The following is a 22,211-nucleotide window of genomic DNA, read 5'->3' as shown; positions in this document are numbered from 1 at the left end:
TATCGAATATCGAGTGGCGAGCGGAAATGGGAAAACCAACCCAAGAAAAAGGGTAAGATGGGATTTCGCCGGCACCGATTGGGATCTGGTCAGGGTGAAACTGGAAGAAATAGAGACTAATATCGGACAAACAGTAACACACGAAGTGATTGAGGAGTAGGCGGCCAGTTTTCAGAAAGTCATACAGGCAGCAGGAAGACTGGTAAAACGAAAAACCATCATGGTAAAAAATGGTAATGAATGGTGGGACGGGCAGTGTGCGGAACATAAACGAGCACTAACTGTACTGAAGAGGAGAATAAGAAGAAGCACGGACAATTAACAAATAGTGAATGAGTACAACGAACGGAAGAGAGAGTATCGGAAAATGATACGAGAAAAGAAAACCGAGCACGACAGTCAGGCGATTAACAACCTGATAGAAACAAACTCGTGGGACGGTATTTGGGAAGCTATCAGAAGAATGGGCATAAGAAGAGGCGAAGTGGTAGCAACGCCTGAAGACGCAACACTGGAGGCAAGAGAAGCAGCCGAAAAATAAAGAGTGGAGAAATACCACCCAGCAATGGACCTGGAGGAAACAGAGCGAACTCGCGAAGTCAGAACAGGCCGAGTACGGAGACTGGCGAGGCAGAAATAACCGAAGGAGAAATCGAATCGGTTATAGAGAACATGAGAAACCGAAAGGCAGAAGAGGAAGGCCGCATACCAAACAAGCTCCTGAAGAATGTCTAGATCTCGAAAAAACACGAGTTCCTGACGCTGTACAGGAATTGTTACAACGCGGGATACTTTCCTAAGATATGGAAAACGGCTAAACTGTGCTGGTTAAACAAAAGCGACGGAGGCGAACGACCCATCAGCCTTCTACCAACGCTAGGAAAAGTACTAGACAAAATACTTAATCAGAGACTACTGGCAATGGCGGAGGAGATGGAGCTACATGACTCAAGGCAGTACGGCTTCAGAAAAAACAGGTCAACCGTACAAGCCGTGAGTGATCTACTGAAATGGATCAACACCGAAAAAGAACTAGGGAAACACGTTCTAATGGTGACGCTGGACCTCCGAAACGCTTTCAACTGAGCAACCTAGGTAGAGATATTGGAAGAACTGCGAAGAAGCAGAATTAATAAGAAAATGGCAAGATCAATAGCCAGCTTCTTGACGGGAAGGAAAATCATCAGCAACCAGGTGGCAATGGAAATTGACAAGGGATGTCCGCAAGGGTCAAGCTTAGGGCCAACGGTATGGCTGCTGGGCATGAACAGCTGATTCCGCAAAGTCTCTGAATCGGAAGTAGGGGACTGCGGAATGAGAATTCAGGCATTCCCGGACGACCAGGTGATTGCTCTCAGCAATAAATACATCAGAAACAGGCCGGACCTTGCCTGGAACAACTCTTGGGAAAATTGCCAAAAATGGGCCTACGGGGCAGGAGCAGAATACAACAAGGAAAAGACTGAGGCTTGCTGTTTCTCGAACAAGAAAAACAGCAGACCACCGACGGTCAAACTTGGCGAAGACATCATCCAGGTCAAAGATACAATAAAGTATCTGGGTGTGACAATTGACAGGAAACAGCAGTATATACAACACATACAGCTGTTGAGGAAAAAAACAGAAAAGGTGATGTGCCGGCTCTGGGGAATACTGCGCAGAAGAAGCGACCCTAGGGCACCAGAGGTCATGCGTCAAATATACGACAGGGTTATAAAACCCGCAGTATTATACGGCTCAGAAATATGGGGATACAGGGCCTCGATGGGAAGGGCTAGGACAGCGCTAGCAGCAGCACAAAGAACTGCACTGTTAGCAATCACAGGCGCCCATCGAACCACATCGAATGATGCTCTGCAGGTAATAGCTGGAACACCACCCCAATACCTGGAAGACGAGATCCAGGGATGGGCTGCATAAAAATACGGATACCCCAATGGGCCAAAAGGATTAGAACCAAAGAAATTGCAATGGCCATGGGAGGAACCGTGGGAAAATGGGACAAATAGCGTCGGAAACACCAAGATATGGACAGACGCTAGTGCCAAGGAAGAAAAAGCAGGCATAGGAATAGTGATTTGGACAGGAACAAGTGCCCAGGAAGATATAAGTCTAAGGATAAAAGACGAATCGAGCTCCAGAGCGGCAGAATTCGTGGCGGTACAGAAAGCCATAGAACTGGTACGGGACAGAAGCCTACCAGGACCAATCAGCATTCGAACGGACAGTAGAATGTCCATATAGTGGGCCGAGCACGCAAACACACGAAATAAGGATATAATGCAAATCAAAGCAAATTTGCTAGAGTTGCAGAAAAGCGGTAGTGAAATATCGCTAAAATGGTGTCGGAAAATGACAACGAAGGAAATGATAACCGCAGACAGACTCGCGAGAGAAGCCACTGCAAACGAAGGAATAGGACTGGAAAACCACGGATGGATCAGCACCAGAATCATCAATAGAATCAAGGAAGGAGAAGTAAAAAGAAGATGGCGAATGCATTGGGAGCAATCCATTAAAGGAAGAACCCTCTACAAATACTGCCAACAAGTGGGGAGAGGAAATATAGGACTGAGCAGGAAGGCTGTGCAATTGATGACGGGACACGGAAATATGCAAGCCTACCTGCACAGATTTAAATTAAAGGAGATTCATGGACTCTGCGAGTGTCGCATAGGTCCAGAAGACACGACGCATATATTGGAGACATGCGAAATTGGGAAAAGGGTAGAGGCCCGAAACAGGCATCGGACAGCCGACGGGAACTACCAGTTAAGGAACGCAGAGGGAATAGTAAACAAGGAAACCGTCACAGAGATCAACGCGTGGTCCGACACGGTAATCGATTATGAGGAAAATTATAGCCAGGATGCTGGCGTGCAGGAAAGCGGCCAGTTAGAGATCAGTGAGGAAATATGACAGAGAATTACCGAATGAAGTGCGCAATATCGTCGCGACGTGGCAGAAAAGGCGCTCGGAGACCAGTCCATGAACCGTTCCCGAGACTTACGTAGGAAAGACCAGCTCAGAGCTTTTACAAGCACCAGAGCCATAAACAAATGGTCTACAATTCAGTAGGCTGATAGGTCTGTAGTCAGAAGATGATGACTTAGCTCCTTTTTTTGGGGATAATTGCGATTAATGCGTGTTTCCATGTGGATGGAAAGTATTGCAGCCCCAGAATGGCCTTGATGATATTACTTAGTTCGGCGAGCTGCTTTTTATTCCGAATCTTGCTGATCATTTGCGTGAGTATTTTAGGGGTGACTAGATGGTTTAAAAGATAACTTGGAGGCACTTGAGAACGAACGGAGTTGGAATTCCTAACGATTCTCAGCAGCGTTTATATTTGTAGCAGGAGGGAGGCGTTCCATTTGGGCCTCATAGGTTTTAGCGACGAGCTCGGCCTTTTCGTAGTCAGTGACTGCAAAAGTTCCTGTCTCCGCTGACTTTAGGGGGGGTATGACGTTTTGCGCATTCGCCACGGGGCTTTTAGAGAGTCGCCAGAAAGTTGCGGGACCAGACAGCCTTTGGTCCGCTAGAAATGAGTTCCATTTCTCGGATCGCCAGGCTTTAATGGATTCCTTCACTTCTCGTTTTACTCTGTTGGCCTCCCTTTTGTCTGCCGAGTTGAGGGTGGCACGAGTTCTACGATAGAGACGATTTTTGAGTCGGATCTGCGACTTGATGCCTTCAGGAACTGGCTCACTTTGAGTGTTTGAAAATGATTGAACTTCGAATGATGAATTCTGATAGGCGGACTGGATGTCTCGAGTTAGCTTCGACACGGCACGCTCGAGTTGGTCAGGTCGATCAATCTTCGGGATTGGACCAGATTCCAAGAGAATTTGCTGATATCTGTTTCAGTCGGTTTTCTTTCTGATTCGATAGTTAATATAATCGGACGATTGTCCGAATGTAACTCGTCGGGAACTTGTACATCAGAAGGACGATTGATGTTCCGGAGAATGAAAAAATCTAGAATGCGTGGAGTGCCCCGTTGTCCAATAGCGGGCTGATGGGTAGGCTCATCCGGCAGGGCGAGACCAAGCCCTAAGTTTGCACTCAGTGCTGCGATATCGTTGCCTGCTCGATTTGCGCGCTCGCAATCGAACATGGGATGGTGAGCGTTGAAGTCTCCAGCGATTATGTTTGAAGTTGGGCCGTCGAAGAACGTTTTGAAGGCAAACGAGTCATGCGTGGAGTATTTCCTGTACAGAGAGGTGATCACGATTGGACGATCCTGAGTTTCCACCTGGATAGAGGTGGACCCGATATTTGGTGACGATACAATTGAAGTCAGAAGGTTGTGTTTAATTCTCTTTTTGATTAGGATAGCAGTTTCGCCACCGCGAGTTGGGATACGGTCATTCTTGTAAACCGTGTACTTTAGAAGGAAAAAACGATGAGAATGTTTTAGGGGAGTATCCTGGATAAGTGCTATATCGACGCCTGAAGACGAAAGAACGAGGTCCAGCTCCACTTTTTTATCGCGTAAGCTGTTGGCGTTCCACGACATGATTTAAGCACTTTGGAAGCAGCCATTTTGACGAGTAAACAACTGCTGAAGGCTAGACGGGAAAGGGGGGTTGCTGCTTAGACGACTACATTAGGAAATAATTGTTGGGATTGAAAGAACTGCAGGATGCATCTGAGCATCTGCTGCAGTGTGAAGGTAGTTGGAAGACCCGCTGGCAGTGCATAAGGTTGCATTCGGGCAGGGGCTGGGATATTGGCGGGAGCCGCCCGGTTGGAGGAGGCCAGCTTTTGGGCTAACCTCCTTCCTTCCTGGTTGCTCCACTCAGAATTTGTGTTGCCGGAGGCTGGTCTGGATTGGATTGGTCTAAGATTCCTGGGAGCAGGTCGACAGCTACAGCCTGTGTAATTAGCTGTGTGTGGGTCTCCACAATTGCTGCATTTAGGTGGCTCTTCGAGTACCTTGGTGCACGAACGGGTTTAATGGTGTCCGGCGCATTTGACACACCGGGGAGGCACTCTATAACGAGAGCTGGAATGGCCAAACAACTTGCAGTTGTAGCACTGCACAGGCTGGCCGTACGCTTGCTGGAGTTCGACTTTCACGATTGACAGGCCTATTTTGGTGAGATTAATGATATTCCTTTCTTCGTTAGGAACAACGACCTGGATTATGGGAAGGTCTTCGCCTGATTTAAGTTTCCACCTTTGAAGAGATTTTGGGTGGAAACCTTGCGAAATAAGGTGTTCTTTGGCTTCGTCAACTGTTACAATCGTTGGGATGTTGCGGATGATGACTCGTATTGCCCTTTCACAAAGAGGGCAGAAGCAGTGAAATGCATATTTCCGGTCTTCAAGAAGCTTGGTCAATTTGCGGAAGTCGTTCGAAGTTGGTACAAATAAGCGATTTCCGTCCTTTCGGCTTAAAGTTGCAGTAATCTCTATAGGATTATCTTTCGCAATTAGAAGGATTCCTGAGTATTTCTTCGTGTCACGAAGACGATGGGTGGGATTTTTTCCTATTTACGAGCGGTGGTTGGATTTGGGTTCGCCGAAAGAGTTGGCATAGGTAGTGAGGGTGGAGATTGTGAGAGTGTTCTCGAAGTGTTTGGAAGCGGTAGCTTGAGGAAAAGTGTTTAGTGAGTTAATAGCCTGGCTACTTACCTGAGTAGGCTGGGTCGTCTTGACGGCCGCTGGTTTGGGCGTTGGCTGGGTAGCTGTCTTAGTTAGCGGCTTGGTGGACGCTGATCTGACGGCATTTCTGAAGGTTGATGGTTGCGAGTTGGCCTTGGCTTTTTGCTGCATGAGTTGGGTAGACGGCTTGGCAGCTGGCTTGGTTGCAGCTGCATGTCTAACCTTATCGACGTCCTTCGACAGCTGACTTGGTTGTGGCGGGGTGATGGGGCCCCTTTTCCTCTTTCCCACCACGGTGAATCCATCATCCAGATCATGATTTTCAACCGTTGGGATGTGAGTTCATTTGGTGTCTCAGGAGGTTGATGTACTGACTGCGCCGGGGTGGGTTTAGTAAGGGCGTCTTGTAGCAACATCCGCATTGCGAAGAGCCCATCGCCTTGCTTTGTTAACTATATTCGAAGTTGAGTAACCCCAATTTTGAACTCTTGAATTTAAATTTTTAGATACTCGATGAGTTCAGAACCCATCATCCGGGCAACGTCGGGGATATCATCGGCACATTTCTCTGTTGCTGGAGGGCAACTTTCTGGAGGCAATGATGACTCTGGCGAGCGGGACGCCATTGCCCAGCTTGTAAAACGCTTTCCGGCGTTTACAAACGTTTATGATGTACGGGCGAAGGTGTAGATGGAAGCGGTTTACGAGTCGATCGTTTGGCAATCAATTGGGGGTAATTCTCGGAGGAGTAGGTAGGCTCGGAGGACCGGACACGACCGTTCTCTTCGGAAGCTAGCGCTGAACTTGAAATCGACTATAGACTGTTCACTAATTGACTACTTTTTGCTATTTTATTACGATTTACTATCAACTGTCATCATTCGACTGATTTTTAACGTTCTCGCCTTTCGTCCTAGTCGCGACCTTGAAATTAATGCGCCGTATTTATGCTTATACATATTTATATGTAATATATGTCGTTTTTTTGTAGTTTGTTTGTGAATATCTATATATTGTAAATTAACATAGCAGCCTTTTGGAACGCTAGATTTCGAAAGCAAAAAAAGTAAATAATTAAATGATAAATAGTAAGATACTTTTGACTGGCATAATAGGTAATACTTTGAACTGGTACAATAGGTAATACTTTTTTGATAAACTTTCATGATTTTTGTCCAACCCTCTTGCTTGCCGAAACCTTTTTCCCGAAATCTTGAAAACTAAAATTAGATTCCATAGGTTTCAGAAATTGCATTGATCCAAAAGATTAGAAGAATTTTTTACAGAAGCAGTTACTAAATTTGTTTCAAAAATATTAATCGTAAAGAGGTTAATAAAGTATGTTAAATATTTGTAATAAATATATTTTCGATAGGAAAATTCTACTTTAATTTTCAACAATTTATTTCGTTGGTTATTAAGAAGAACACCACAGTATTTATTTGTTATCAAATGGACTTTCTTAATAGAATCTGTTCCAATTTTTAAACCCTTTGAAAAAATGACCACCGAGTTATTTGGTGAAAAATATCCCAACGATATTTTTAATTATACGGTTAATAAGACTGCAATATTCCATCAAATCCAAGATTGTAACAAGTGAATGGAGAAAAAATTACAAAATTGTTTATTAGATGTCATAAATAAAAGACTGCCAAATTTAGAAATGAATACCATATGGGGGAAATCTACATTTTTAGATGCTAGATTTAAAAAAAGCAGGATTGGGTATTGCAAATAATGCTGAGGGGATACAATAAGTTATCACAAATCTATCTTCCATTCTAACTTCAAAAAATACAAATATAGTTACACAACTTGAAATTCAACACAAAATTACTGACCAAGGATATATTGAGATCTGGAAATATTTTGGTGAATTCATACACCGCCTTATTATTTCCATTAGGTTTTAAATCAATATAGAACATAGGCAGGAGGTTTTATAATCGTGCGATGTTATATATTGTGAACATTTACGAGCTCGTGGCTTTTTTCAACTAGGGCTACCATCATGGTGTTAAAGTCCGTCCCGTGATGTAATCCTTTTAACACGAATCTTCTCTCGGATTTTTACCTGAATGTATGGTATTAGGTGTTTCTTTTATGTAATTCTTTTACTAGAATTTTAAAGTGCTTCGCTTCGAACAATTGTATTTTTATTGTTGTTAAGTATATGACTTGTCTCGATACAAGAGCCAGTATAGAAATGAGAAAGAAAACTTAGTAGAGGGCGCTTTGACTTTTATCGAGAGGGTATAAGTTACCAGGGATCAAAATAAAGTTTCTCTTTTGTTCCAAGGCTATAAGTGGTCCATTAATTCCGTTCCGTCCCGAATCATAAGTGATTCGCAAAAATTGTTAAAAAAGGTTATGGGCCCAGAATTCTCGTTGTAAATGAGAGGTAGTAGGGTGATGACGGAGAATGTAGATGAGTTGAAGTTATTAGTTCGGTATAGTATATATATATAATTATATATACACGAAAGAAATTGGAAGTAACAAGATAGCTGTATGCAACAGACGGAAATTAATTTCGGGACACTAGAGCACTTAAAGACCAATGACCATCAGAAGGAACACCAGGAAACTAAAAATGTGATCTTCAGCTATCAGTAAGAAAGATGAAAACATTGTAATCAATGTAGTAAATAGTAATGGAGTAATTAAGAGTTTAGAAAATCAATCACGTTTATAATATTCAAGGATCAATGAACCACTAGTAAATTAGTAACATGGGATCCAACAGAATTATCAGTAGGATAGAAGGAAACATTGTAATCAATATAGTAATTAGTAATGAAGTAATCAACAGTTTAGAAAATCAACCACGTGTATAATTTATAACGTTCAGGGAAACACTAGTAAACGAGTAACATGGGGTCCAACATATTTATCGGTAGGATAAAGAAACATTGAAATTAATGAAGCAATTAGTAATGGGGTAAAGTTTAGAAAATCAACCATGTAATTGCAGGAAGAATGAAAAGCTATTGAACCCAATGAAGAATTTTCAATTTGTAAGGATGGAGAACAAAGTTACTTAGCAGAGTTTAGTTAGAAAATACTAGAATTTTGATATAAATATCAATTCAATTGGTGAAGAAGATAGATAAACCTTGTTGTATGTGCGTAGAAGCTAAAGCAACCAGGATCCCTTTAAACTGCAAGGAGTCGAGAAGAAGTGCAATCGAAAAGTTAATTCATTGGGATATTTATAGGGTAATAAACCCAATATATGAAGATGGAGGAAGATATTTATAATAGGAAGGAAGGAAAATACTAGAAGATTTGTCTCATTTTAACAGCGTAAAAATCCTGAAGACAAAAAATGAAACTGAAAAGAATTTGAAACAATATATTAGTTAATTAGAGAGACAGCATGGAGTAAAGCTATTTTGTAGAAAAAAGGGGATTCATTTAGAATATAGCAATAGCCCATTCACCGCAAAGTAATGGAAAAGCGGAAAGATTAAATAGGACATTATTAAATAATTAAATGTAGTTCTGTGTATGAACCAAGATACCAACAATTAAATCAAGCATTGTTCGGGTAAACTATATTTGGAGAGATAAGGTAAAGACTATTGTCTAGTCATGGAAGGTAGTAATTATTCAGTAGTACTCAATGCTGAAGCATTAATAAAATGACGAAGAGCATATAGTGGATTTAATGGACAGTCTCTATAAAGTTAAGAGTTAAACTGGGGAAATAGTTTACAGTTATAATTTAACGGATATAAGTGTTGTTAGTTATAAGATCGCATCTAAGCAGATCAATTTGGTACGCCAATGGAAGTCAACTTCCGTATGGATAATAGTGAAGAAATAATTAAAGATATACATTTTAGAAAGTATATAGAGAGACCAATATAAGGCAAGCATAGAAAATTTCAAAGAAGAATCTGTGAGTAAATGGATGCTGACAGTTTTGTAACAGGAAGAAGAAAACAAAAATGTGAGTGATGATGAAAAAAAAGCATTCAGGGGTAGATAGCAGACGATGATGACGAGCCTGATGAAAATGAACCTATGTTGTCTAAATTGGAACCAATTCTAGAAGAAAGGAAATTAGACGACCATGAGATATATATCTCCTATTGTCTGTTTATTTCAAAAATGGAGCTAGTGGTGACTAATTAGTTATGATGCCTCAGTAATACCAGAAGACCATGGGCTAATATAAGGCAGAAGTCGACTGGAAGGAACAAGTTAAGAAGACTGCAGTGGTGACCATTTAGTTATGATAACTCAGTGAAACCAGAAGGCCATGGACTAATGTAAGGCTGAAGTGGACTTGAAGGAGAAAGTTATGAAGAATGGTATGGTAATCGACTAGGAAATTTTAATGGATTCATGCTATTTGATAAAAACAACCCAGAGGCACGGAAGAAATTCTTTTGAAGAGAAATACATGAGTATGTTTGGCAGCCCAAGAACAAACTATATAATCGATATTAAATTGGACAGTGTTTTGGCGACTATTTGTATGATATAGTTCAAAGTATTTTTTTGCTCAAAGAGAGAATTGTTTTTAAGTAGAAATCTAACAGTTACCTTTGTTTATCACATAATTGTGTAGATTCATTTGATTAAATTATTAATTAAAGTTAAATTCTGGCAATACTGAAATAGAATAGTTTTAAGTTCGAACAAATTTGTATTTACAATGTAATAGTTTTGTTCTGGCAATTTAAATGTACTTTTGTAATCTTTGTTTACAATCTTAATTAGGTTAAGTTATATAGTATATTTAAATTTAGGGTTTCACGGTTGCAGCCCTTCCGTGAATGCTACACCTGAGGAAGCCCCCTCCATATTGTTTTATTCGAAGTGATATTACTTAATAGCATAAAAATCCTGATCTTGATATTTTGGTTAATCGCCGATTAGAATTGCAATATAATATTTTTATTAATTAATATTATTCGAATAATTACATCTAATGACCACATCGTTACTGCTTTTCAGTGGTGTTCATCCTAAACACTGTTTTATAGCAAAATTATAATTACTGGACTACTAGGTCCGTTTTCCCTCTCGCTTACATCTGGTGCAATTCATACTTCTATCTCACATCTTCTTAAATATTCGTTTAATATTTTGTTGAGAACGGAAAAATAGTTACTCTACTCTAAAATTACTGTTCGGCGCCTTGTCGAATAGGGAGTAGAAGATGATAATGCCAGCATAAATATGCTTTAATATAAACCCCTATGTCTATATGTCTCGCTCATCGTACCTTTCGGCCTCATAAAAATTTGAAACTCGTAGAAAAAAACTGTTAAAATTAGGTTGTACTCTCCTACTATATGTTATAATAGTTTTATTAAAATGTTAGATGCACCTGCAAGCCATAGGGCTGATGTGTCTTCATATTTATATTGTCATACTAGCTGACCCGACAGACTTCGTCCTGTCAAAAAGATTTGTAATGTGGCAGTTTTTGTACCTACGTATTTTAAAAAATTCTCCTGAACAGAACCATCACCCTGGTGATAGGGCGTTGTGAATAAAAAATAATTAAATAAAACATATATAAGGATTGAAAAGTAAGTAATTGCTTTATTGTTAATCATGTGAATCATAATTATTATTATTATTATCATTGTAGTGCTTTGTGGTATACGATGTTTTTTGTTTGATTACCTGGCGCATAGATAAACAAATCTGATGGTTTTCCAACACGGGAACAGGAAACATACAATTGACCATGTGAGAAACATGGGTTTTCTAGATTAATACCACAAACACTTAATGATTGCCCCTGGGACTTGTTTATAGTCATAGCAAAAGCAAGCCGCACTGGAAACTGTAGTCGTTTAAACTCAAATGGCACATCAGTCGGAATCATTGGGATGCGCGGTATGAGAACATCTTCTCCTTTATACTTTCCTTTGAGTATAGTTGCTTCTATCACATTGTTTAGTAATTTTTTTATCGCTAACCGTGTACCGTTGCAAAATACGCGGTTGGTTGATATTTCGCAACATTATAACCACCGATCCAACCTTTAATTGAAGATTGTGAGGTGGCAATCCTGGCAAATCCAGCGAGTTTAAAAATTCCGGTGGATAGTTGACTACATCATCTTGATTAGTAGCCGAATCAACTGATTTATATATCCTCAATTCGCCTGTAATTTGTTCTTGAATTTTGAAATTTAATTCATTTACATCTATGTTTTTTTGCAGCCAGTATAGCTCGTTCGCTCAACCAATCATGGTTTCTGTAATTTTGAGAAACATCTGGAAACACCTTCTGAATAAGTTCATCTTTTGATCGAGTTAACTGACAAAAACTTTGAGGAAAGTTAATGCAGCCAGTCAACATGTGTATAGGAAATTTGCCATTACCAATGTCAATGAGTTGTTTAGAGAATATGTTTCCAGATTGGTCATTTTGCAACTCGACACGCATATTCTTGCTTAAATGAAGTACTTTGACATGTTTCCACAAATTGGAGGACTTTAGACATGCATTGAGTTCATCAGCTGGCGTTGATCGTGGAATCACTGGCAATGTTTGACGAAAATCTCCTGCTAATAAAATCATTGCACCACCAAATCGGTTATTATTGCTACGTAGATCTTTTAAGGTTCTGTCTAAATCCTCCAAAGATTTTTATGTGCCATCGTGCATTCATCCCAAACAATCAATTTACATTGCTGCAAAACCTTTGCCATTGCAGAGTTCTTCGAAACGTTGCACGTTGGAGTTTCATTGCTTTGCATATTTAATGGCAATTTTAGTGCTGAATGCGCTGTTCGACCACCTTCAAGCAAAGTTGCTGCGATTCCCGACGAAGCGAGTGCAAGTGCAATTTTATTTTGTGAGCGAATTGTTGCTAATATTAATGAAATCAAAAAAGTTTTTCCTGTACCACCAGGTGCATCTAAGAAGTAAATCCCTCCAGTTTCATCATTTGTTACTTTCATAAGAGTTTACAGCATCATTGAGAGTTTGATCCCAATGAGCATCATTTTCAAGCAATTGCAAACGTTGACAGGCTTCTCTGTAGGATCCACACAATTCACCATCAACAGTTCGTAACTGTTGGAATGATGTTGGGCCACGTACATTGACTAATAGCAGTCGTAAATAAAAACATTCATCATTGCTTGGATGTACTGAATAAATCCGACCAATCGCATCGGTGGAATATACATCTGTATATCCTGGAACTGGTTTTCCTTGTTTCCGTCGTATAAATCTCCTTGAGGATTGATTCCAGGTATAATATTTTGGCATTTCAGAATATAGCAATGTTTGTGCGAAATCATCGTTTTGGCATGTCTCAAAAAAACTGGTTAATGTAGTAGATGGTGGCTGAGCAGCTCTTTGTACTGCGTTCTGTGCTGTAAAATACACTCTTTGTCCATTTTCTAAATGCACAGCTAAGTGAACAACAGAAGGGTGTCTCTCATGAATAGGAAAAGAAAATATTCGCCAAACTGCTTCATTACTACTGATATAGCGGCCCATTTGGTATTGGGTAACTTCATCATTAGAATTCTCTGCACCAATTCCAATCACAGCCATATCACTCCCTTTGTTTACATATTTGCAAATGTATTTAATCGATTTCACTGAATGGCAAGATTCAACGTTGATGTGTGCTTTGAATGTCTTTGATAAAATGGGTGAATATGGAACAATCCAACGATTATCTATTTCAATATCTTGTTGATTTAATTTGACAATTGTTGATTTTCCATTGTCTGCTGTCGATCTGCGACGATACAATGGATAACCGTCATTACCAGTAATTGTTTCCGATATTAATGTCCGTGGATATCGTTTTGAACATTTACCATCCATCATACACGGTGAATTTTGATTAAGAGTTCCACAGGGACCATGTATCATGTTTTTGATAACTACCTCATGCAATCCAGGATCTACTTGTACATTAGGGATTTCAGCTGATATCACTGCATCAACTTCATTTGGCCTTATCTTTTCAACCAACCAAATCAAAATATGTGCATGTGGCAATCCTCGTTTCTGCCACTCCACAGAATACATCCAGCAGCGTGTCTCACCAAACACATTATGTTTTACGATGAAATTCATTAAAGATTTCAACTTTTGTCTAAAGACTCTGGCTGTAATATCATGACGATCAATGGGTGATTGCCCAGGGAATAACTCCTGCTTAATTTCTATCCATTGCGGATTGCATGTAAATGTGATGAACAAATCTGCTGTACCATAATGACGAACATACGACATGGCATCTTGAGCATATTCGTGCATATGCCGAGGGCTTCCGATGTATGTTGCTGGAAGAATAGTCATCCGACTGACATTCTGTGCATTTCCATCAGTATTAATCGCATCTCGAAGGTGAATATACTCTTCAGATCGGAGTTTGGTTTGATTCTACCTGATGAATGTTAATCTCTCCGTTTCAGTTTTAACATACATGTCAACAACATATTTGTGATATAATCGCCGACATTTCAATATGTGATTATCTTCATTTTCCCGAATCATTAGGCGGTATGAATAATAGTTCATTGAACTGACTTTTTTGTTGGTTTCAGAACCTGTAAACAGATTTTGTTTTAATAACATTCAAATACATAATATAGTGACTGAGATATTATCGCCATAGCTAAACTAATATTTTAGTTACCTGTAATGGGATTTATCATTTTTATTGATAAATCGTAGCCATCTTCACCTTGCCAAAATATAATGGGATATTGCAGTGCATCATATGAGCGGTGTGTTTCCTTTATACGTTGTAATTGATCATTCCGACGATGTAAAACAATATCACGGGATTCCAAATTTTCTCCAACTACAACGATAGCAACTTCATCAATAGTTGGTGCATTAAAACGTCTTGTATGTTGACCTGCAGGTGTTTTATCAGCTCTGATTACAATTTTGTGATTATCGGATGGCATCAGATCCAGGGCAGTTTTAAACAATATAATCAATTGATTGTGTTGATGAAATAAAGTTTGTAATTGTTCTACAATAGACCTCTTTACTAAATTGTTATGTGCACAACGCAGATCAATTTCTTGTGGTGAATTGCCCATAAAATAAATTTGCAGGAATTTGTTGTCGCTATCTGACACTGGTAACAGTGAACCTGCTCTGTGATATATTTGCCCTTGTATCTGTAAATAAAAAAAATATTATGGTGTGGTATAAATTAATGCATTGTCAGTGATCAAACTTAAATAATATTTGATCTTCAAATGTATATATTTAGTTTTAACTAATATCTATCAAATATAAAATATAATAAAAGTGTCACTGAAACTGAATCATCATATAATATGATGACTAAGTGATATATTTCGTAATAATTAAGAAATTGAAGATTAGTAACACATCTTAACTTTGGTGACAGAAAATTTTGTTCGCTAAAATAATTATGAGTAACTGCTATAATACATACCTTGAAAGTTGGCATAAAATTTTTCCGAACTGCATTTGTTGCCCCAAATGAAGTCATTTGAAAGCAATTGTTATATTGTTGGATATGTGTCAAAAAGTGTATAGAATCTGTTCCTATTCCAGAAACCAATGAGTACAATGGTTCTGGTGGTGGATCCAATGGTATCAATTTCACTTTACCATTTGCGCAACACAATCCATTGGCTTCGTTTTATTTTAATGCCTTACAGTGTGGGCAAACCAAGTTCATAGAACCAATAACAACACATTGGTAGTTACTGTAGTCAATTGACACATCGTAACTGAAAGCAGCTCGATTCAAACTTGCGCGATTATTAGTTGAATGTCGCGCTCGCGCTTCACGCGTTTGTGATATCCGAATTCTTTCACGTTCATTTCCGTCGTCACGTTCTTGTGCAGTACGATTAGATCGGTAATTAGCTTGGTTTATAGCATTTCTGGTTCTTCTACCTAAATTGCTTCGTCTTATAGGAGGCATATCAAATATAAATTATTTTTTCACTAATCACGAACTAAACAAACACTAACTAACTAAACACTCTGCACAAAACACGATATACGAATTTGTTTCGTGTATCAGTTGACAATTCATCTGTCATTTGTCAAAGGTCATCTGTAACAGACAACTTTTTTTTAAAATTTGATATGACTTGAACTCAAATCCTTTTAAGCCGTACGAATTGTTTTATTTATTTAAAATTTGGATATTAAAAATAATAAAATACTGTTGGTAACGCGATTTTTGTTTGACTGATGTAATGACGTGGAAACTGATGCATTTTATCTCGCGTGCCGAAACTAATACAAAAGAAACGCGAGTTTCGGAACGCGACATTAAACTCCTCCAACTATGTATTCTGTGCTCCAACGCACACACGCACATTGTTTTGATAGATATGATCTTTGATGTTAGGAACACACCTACATTGCTTAGACAACAGTGAGTGCTTGTAATTTAATATGAACTTTATACCATAGCAATAAAGCTCAAATTGACTACGTTTTAGTTACAAATCATTTGTATGGGAAAAAGAAAAGGGCTATTTTTAGGGTTTTTCCAGCAATAATTCTAATTTTTCTCGCCGTGAAAACCATCCTTGAACTTCAACGAACATTTTAAAAAAAGATTTGGCCAAATTGGTCCAGGCGTTGTTGAGTTATGCGCTTACCAACACATTTTGCGATTCATTTTTATATATAAGACATATGCAATTATAACATTTTAAAATAAAATGTTCGTTCTCTCTGTTTGTTTGTTCTATTTAATGTTATAACTAAAAATAATGAGAAGGAAATTAATAGATTTCTAAATAAATGTATATCAATTTCTGTTGTTATTTTCCTTCGTATGAAATATAGGTAATGTAGAACCGATTGGCGGAAATAAGGTAATAATTAGGAACTAAAATGTTTCCAATAGACAATAATTGATAAGTGATACGTGTAAAGTGATGCATGAAATAAGGGGAATTGTTACAAACATTAGTTAAATTAATAAAATTATGCAAATGATAAACGTTCAATGATTTTGATAATTGTTAGAACCGGTTCGGTGAAGGTGATGGGCAATTAAAACACTGGATTCAACTGTATTTGTAATTCACAAACAACTCGCTTAAAGCTATAGCTCGGGTGGGGTGACTTTGACACCAGCATTTGCCGTAGCGTTGTTACAATTCTATATTTCAAAGCGAGTATTGTAACATTAATTTAGGCAACCAGATATTCATGGCGCATGGTGACAATTTATGCGCCGCCATCTGATTGTCTTTAAATACCGCTACATATAAACCAATCAAATGCTTCTATTTTCAATCTAGATACATACACGTTCATTTGTTAAATATAAATACTGTTAGCTGCCACTAAATATATATATATATAAAAATATATATATTTGCTTGATGATGTGATCTAATCATAGGTATATATAAAACTGACGAAATATAATCACCTTATTACTACTTAACTATAACAGTACCAATGCTTATTTAAGTTATATAATATCCGATTAGTAGGTGCTAATGTCTTGCTATTCAACACTCTTCGATACCATGAGGTAACGTAATTCCCTTATAAATATTACGTTATTTAAAACTTTATAGGACATCAATTTTGAGTAATAGATCAATAATCTAAAACATATCAAAAGTAATATAAGTAGTGTTATAAATTCATTCCAAAGCTTCTACGGTTTGAACTACTTGCCTTTAGAGAAAATCTTATATCAACAGGAATCATTTAATTTCACACTCATTAAAATTATCAAAATACAAATAGTTTTATGAAATGCCTAATGGTTTCTCGTTATTAAATATTATATTGCTGTTCAGTTCAGGATAAACAAATATATCGCACTAGATTATTGGTTATATTTATCAACGTAATATCGGAACTAAATATAAAGAACTCTTCTTTCAGTTACCTATATTTTGAGAAGAGAGAAAATGTCCGGTATACATATGACTGGATATACACAAAACACTATATATTATATATATCGCATAATTAATATTAATACAGGTTGAACATAAATAGCGTTTCTATTTCCATTCAAATATATTCTAAAAATACGGTCTAATTAATACAGTACACAACTTTGCAGTGTACCGCCATCTTTCGGTATTATATATATATATATATATATATATATATATATATATATATATATATATATATATATATATATATATATATATATATATATATATATATATATAAATATATATAGCGTTTCTAATTCCATTCAAATTTATTCGAAAAATGTGGCAGATAATTGATCTAATTTATACGTAGTGTGCCGCCATCTATCGGAATTATTGTTTGTAGTTAATTCACATCCTATGCGAAAGATGGTCCTATAGACCGACTTGATTTTAGACGATCTCTTTACCCATTAGGCAACCTATATTCCCATAATTAACCATCAGTAGGGTTATGCACTTTCTGCGCTGTTTTTTATATTTTCTTTTAGGTCGTTTGTGCTTGTATTTTCGTATACGGTTAATAATCTGTTAAGTTTGACCAGTTTTTAATTTGTTGTAATCGCACCCGTCAAGAAGGTCACAATTCCATAACCGAAAATAACTACTAGCGTTGGAACTATCGACTGAAAACAGTCTAAACAGTCGATTGTGGCAAAACAGTCGAAAGGTCGATAGTCAAAAAATTACGACTGAAAATAGTAATTACTATTATCAGTCAAATGCACGCTTCGATTGATTTATTACATTCGTGATGTTATACTGATGTTATAAATATGTTTATATTCTCCAATGGTAGTATAATCGAAGTCGGTCTTGTGGTCAGTGGGCGTTGAAATTTTCATTCGACGAGTATTCGTCGGAGATTGGTATTCGGTACAGTTAAATGCAGATTTCCTTTACAGTTATGTAATCACAAAGGAACGTGTTTGGATATCGATTATAATGGAGGTTGAACAGACGTAATACAATAGTAATCTTTGGGAATGTTGTAGTTAATTATGCATCATAATACAATTTAGAGTTTCTACTATAGGCGATATCACATTTTAATTTTAATGTTGCAAAAATTGCAATTCATGTAAATTTTCTGTTCAGTGTATACTTTTTGCATTTCGATTTTGGCTGGTCGGTATTAGCAGAATATATCACCACTGATATCGATAAATAATTTTAGGTTTTATGTAAACTTTAAAAAAAAATTGTACAAATTTAATTTGGACGGATCTATCACTATACGATAAAATTTTATTAATAATTAAATTATTTATCAAATTTAACTCCAGATAAATTTTTGATATCATTAAATTTTTTTTTATTAATTGCATCTTGCATTGGATATGCTTGATATAGTTTTAATTTGCATATTGCTTTATAGTTACTGTAATGTTGTGGTAGCTGGTGCTCAAGCAGGGTGATTATGTGCGGGATTTATACATCAGTATGTATTCCCAAACTAAAGAAAAATTGTGTGAGAGGCAGTACCTTTGGTGGAACGCTGCGAAGGAAGGGGAGAGAGGACCGCTGGTGAAAAAAAAAGTGTGGGTGCACCCACTATAGAAATTATTTTGCAAAAGCTCTGATCATTTACTATACCATCATTTTCTTTCCGATTTGTCAGTTCCAGCTCTGTTGTTAACAATTGATGTTTAGGTAAATTTGATTTCAGTTTTCAATAATTATACTATTTTGATAAAATTTGATTATTTGGAATTTTTCATAACAGATTTTTTAACGCTCGTGCTATTATTAACAATATTTTATTGATATTTAGACATATTTCATTTCAGATTTCTTTTGCTATTACACTGCTATAAGGAACAATAGAATTTTAAGTTAATATTATTCAGATGTTTCAGCTCTCGTACTATTATTGATTACATTTGATCTTTAAACATATTTCATTAAATATTTTCCCAGCTTTTGTATTGTTATTAAAAACAATTGATATTTAGGCAAATTGTTTTTGAGATTATCCAGCATAAAATGTACTTTTGTACTATTATTGTTAACATATACTTTTAAGCGGTCTTATTTTAGAATTTTTCAGCACTTGATTTTTTGGCATATTTCATTTCAGATATTCCAACGCCATTGTTAATAATAACTGATTTCTAAACAAATGTTTTTTATCTTTTAGTTTTTTGGTATATGGTGCAAGGACGCCTCAGCTAGCAGGATTACCGTGTTAGAATACGAATCCAAGACAGGATCATGTGCAGCAACTAAATAATAAGTCAACATAAATGAGCGAGGCCAGCACCACGGAATGGGTCCATAACAGTCTCCTTTGGTCCATTGATCGAAACACATTACCATGTTTTACCTGTCGGACCAATAAATCAGAATTTTTGTCGAACAAAGGCCTTTTATTTAATATATATATATATATATATATATATATATATATATATATATATATATATATATATATATATATATATATGTATATATATATATATATATATATATATATATACATAAATATATATATTTATATATATATATATATATATATATATATATATATATATATATATATATATATACATATTGGAACTTCTACAATCTGCCCTTGTGCAATAAGAATTATTGTTTGGTTTCCATTATGTAATATAACCATACTAACATGTAGAGTTAGTAGTCTGCTGTACAACTTATAATCTAAACCTTGTTCTAGACACTATTCTAACTCCAATTAAAAATAATCACTAATTTTCAAGTCTATCCTAACTTATTCTAACTAACTAACGCACACATTTACGGTTTGGCGAGTGCATTAGTATGCACTAATATTCTTCCGGAGTACTTCGCACTAGCACTTCGAATTACACTCGTTATGGGTTCTATGTGTATATCGCATTGAATTAGTTTGTTGGACACCTAATATGGGGCATTGACGACGACTCGCAACATTTTATTCTGGAACCTCTGGAGGATATCTATGTTAGATTTGCAAGTAGTACCCCACAGTTCAATACCATAGGTCCAGATGGGCCTAAGTATTGATTTATACGACAAAGACCTTGTTATCTAATGATAATTTAGATTTACGCCCTATCAGCCAATACGTTTGGTTTAGTTTAAGCCCAAGCTGTTTGCGTTCTGTCACTATATGTTTTTCCAAGTCAGACGTCGATCAAAATGTATTCCCAGATAGTTAACGTTATCTGCTCGCGGAAACTTATGATTATTCAATTTTACTAAGAGACAGGTTCTTCTGCAAAGGGTGAATGTTATATGGGTAGATTTTGCCTCATTTGATTTGATACGCCAGGTTTTCAACCGCAATTCGACTTTGTTAAGAAGTTGGAGGTTTTTGTGGCTGATATTGGATCCTCGTGTGACCGCTGTATCGTCAGTATATGTTGCGACAGTAATGTTTTGTGAGGCCTGTGGTTCAGCTGTATACATAAGATATAACAATGGACCGAGAACACTGCCCTGCGGAACATCCGAATATATAGGCTGTAGGTCAATGTATTCGTCACCCTGTTTGACAATAAAATGTCTGTCTGAGAGGTACGATTTCAGCAATTACAAGTGCGTATGGAGCAAAAGATTTTTCAATTTAACATGCAGTTCAGTGTGCCACACTTTGTCGAGGGCCTGAAAAAAATCGAAAAATGTAGCTTATCATTTAAGTTTTTTGTTAATTTGGTTGACTACTCTATGTATGTGTTCTGTTGTTCCGTATTTATTACGCAAGCCAAATTGATGGTCTTGAATAACATTTATCTTCTCTGCGATTAATTTTAATCTATTAATGTATAGTTTTTCGAAAAGTTTTGAGATGACAGGTAACAGGCTCATAGGATAAGAGGAGACGTCTTATTATTTTTCCAATGATTCAAAGTCATAATGATTTGAGCCACTTTCCAGATGCTAGGAAATTAATTAAGTCTTAGCATGGCATTAAATATGAATGTTTTTAATTTGATGCACTTTCCTGAGAATTCTTTCAAGATTCTTTTAGCAATTAGGTCAAAACTGGGAGCTTTTCTATAATAATTTTTTTTAGGTATTGTTTGTTTAACATCTTTAACAGTAAATTCCTTAAGATCCTTCTGAAACGGAGTGTTAAGAAATTCCATTATGTTATTTTCTTCTGTTGCGGGTATTTCAAATGGGTACGTATTATATACGGTTTTTAAGTGTTTAGAGAAAACTTCCGCTTTACCTTTGTCATTCCTAGCCCATGTATTGTTAATTTTAATAATAAATTTAGTGATAACAAACTGTCTGATTTTTCTCTAAATAATTGCCAGTTGGTTTTTTTGTTATGCAAATAAAGTGATTTTGTTTTGTTGAGATATTTGAGTTCACTGTTATAATAACTGGTGAGTGGTCAAATGATAGATCGAGGCATGATTCTGCTTTGCACGTTTTGTTATTAATATTTTTCGTAACACAAAAGTCTATGGTATCGGGAATTTTATTTCTACCTGACGGCCAATATGTTGGCTCACCAGCAGATATATTCTTTATATTATGGGCCTTCATTGTTTTGACCAATTATCTGTCTTTTGGTGTTCTTAGTCTAGAAACCTACATAACATGTTTTGTAGTGTAGTCTCCCACGGTAATGAACCTATTACCCAGCGTGAAGAGAAACCCCGTGTGCCCAGAAGAAGTCGTGGTATTGTGCTGCCTTGTTGTGTTTAGGTGAACAATATA

General features: G+C 37.0%; 1 protein-coding gene and 1 long non-coding RNA gene across 2 annotated transcripts in view; one reads left to right on the top strand and one right to left on the bottom strand.

Annotated features, from left to right (window-relative positions):
• Positions 1–22,211, bottom strand: part of LOC143205797 (uncharacterized) — a 489,432-nt gene that overhangs the window by 152,228 nt on the left and 314,993 nt on the right. The gene's annotated exons all lie outside the window — the stretch shown is intronic.
• LOC143205839 (uncharacterized) lies at positions 1,141–2,919 on the top strand. Its single transcript, XM_076418858.1, has 4 exons — positions 1,141–1,248; positions 1,327–1,914; positions 1,963–2,181; positions 2,245–2,919. Exons 1-4 carry the CDS (start codon positions 1,141–1,143, stop codon positions 2,917–2,919), a joined length of 1,590 nt encoding a protein of 529 aa, XP_076274973.1.

Source organism: Rhynchophorus ferrugineus, unplaced genomic scaffold, assembly GCF_030347505.1.
Source record: "Rhynchophorus ferrugineus isolate W39M unplaced genomic scaffold, kcgeb_rfMv2 rfM17, whole genome shotgun sequence".
In the NCBI taxonomy this organism is placed as follows: domain Eukaryota; kingdom Metazoa; phylum Arthropoda; class Insecta; order Coleoptera; family Curculionidae; genus Rhynchophorus; species Rhynchophorus ferrugineus.
The sequence above is the reverse complement of the archived record's forward strand: the minus strand, read 5'-3'. Positions and strand labels throughout refer to the sequence as shown.

What these genes read in the sequence shown, in the direction of transcription:
- LOC143205839 (XM_076418858.1), top strand. Translation starts at nt 1,141, where the DNA reads ATGGCAAGATCAATAGCCAGCTTCTTGACGGGAAGGAAAATCATCAGC. An exon ending in ACGAGATCCAGGGATGGGCT is followed by an intron (nt 1,915 to 1,962) that starts GCATAAAAATAC and finishes TTAGAACCAAAG; the next exon opens with AAATTGCAATGGCCATGGGA. An exon ending in TACAGAAAGCCATAGAACTG is followed by an intron (nt 2,182 to 2,244) that starts GTACGGGACAGA and finishes ATGTCCATATAG; the next exon opens with TGGGCCGAGCACGCAAACAC.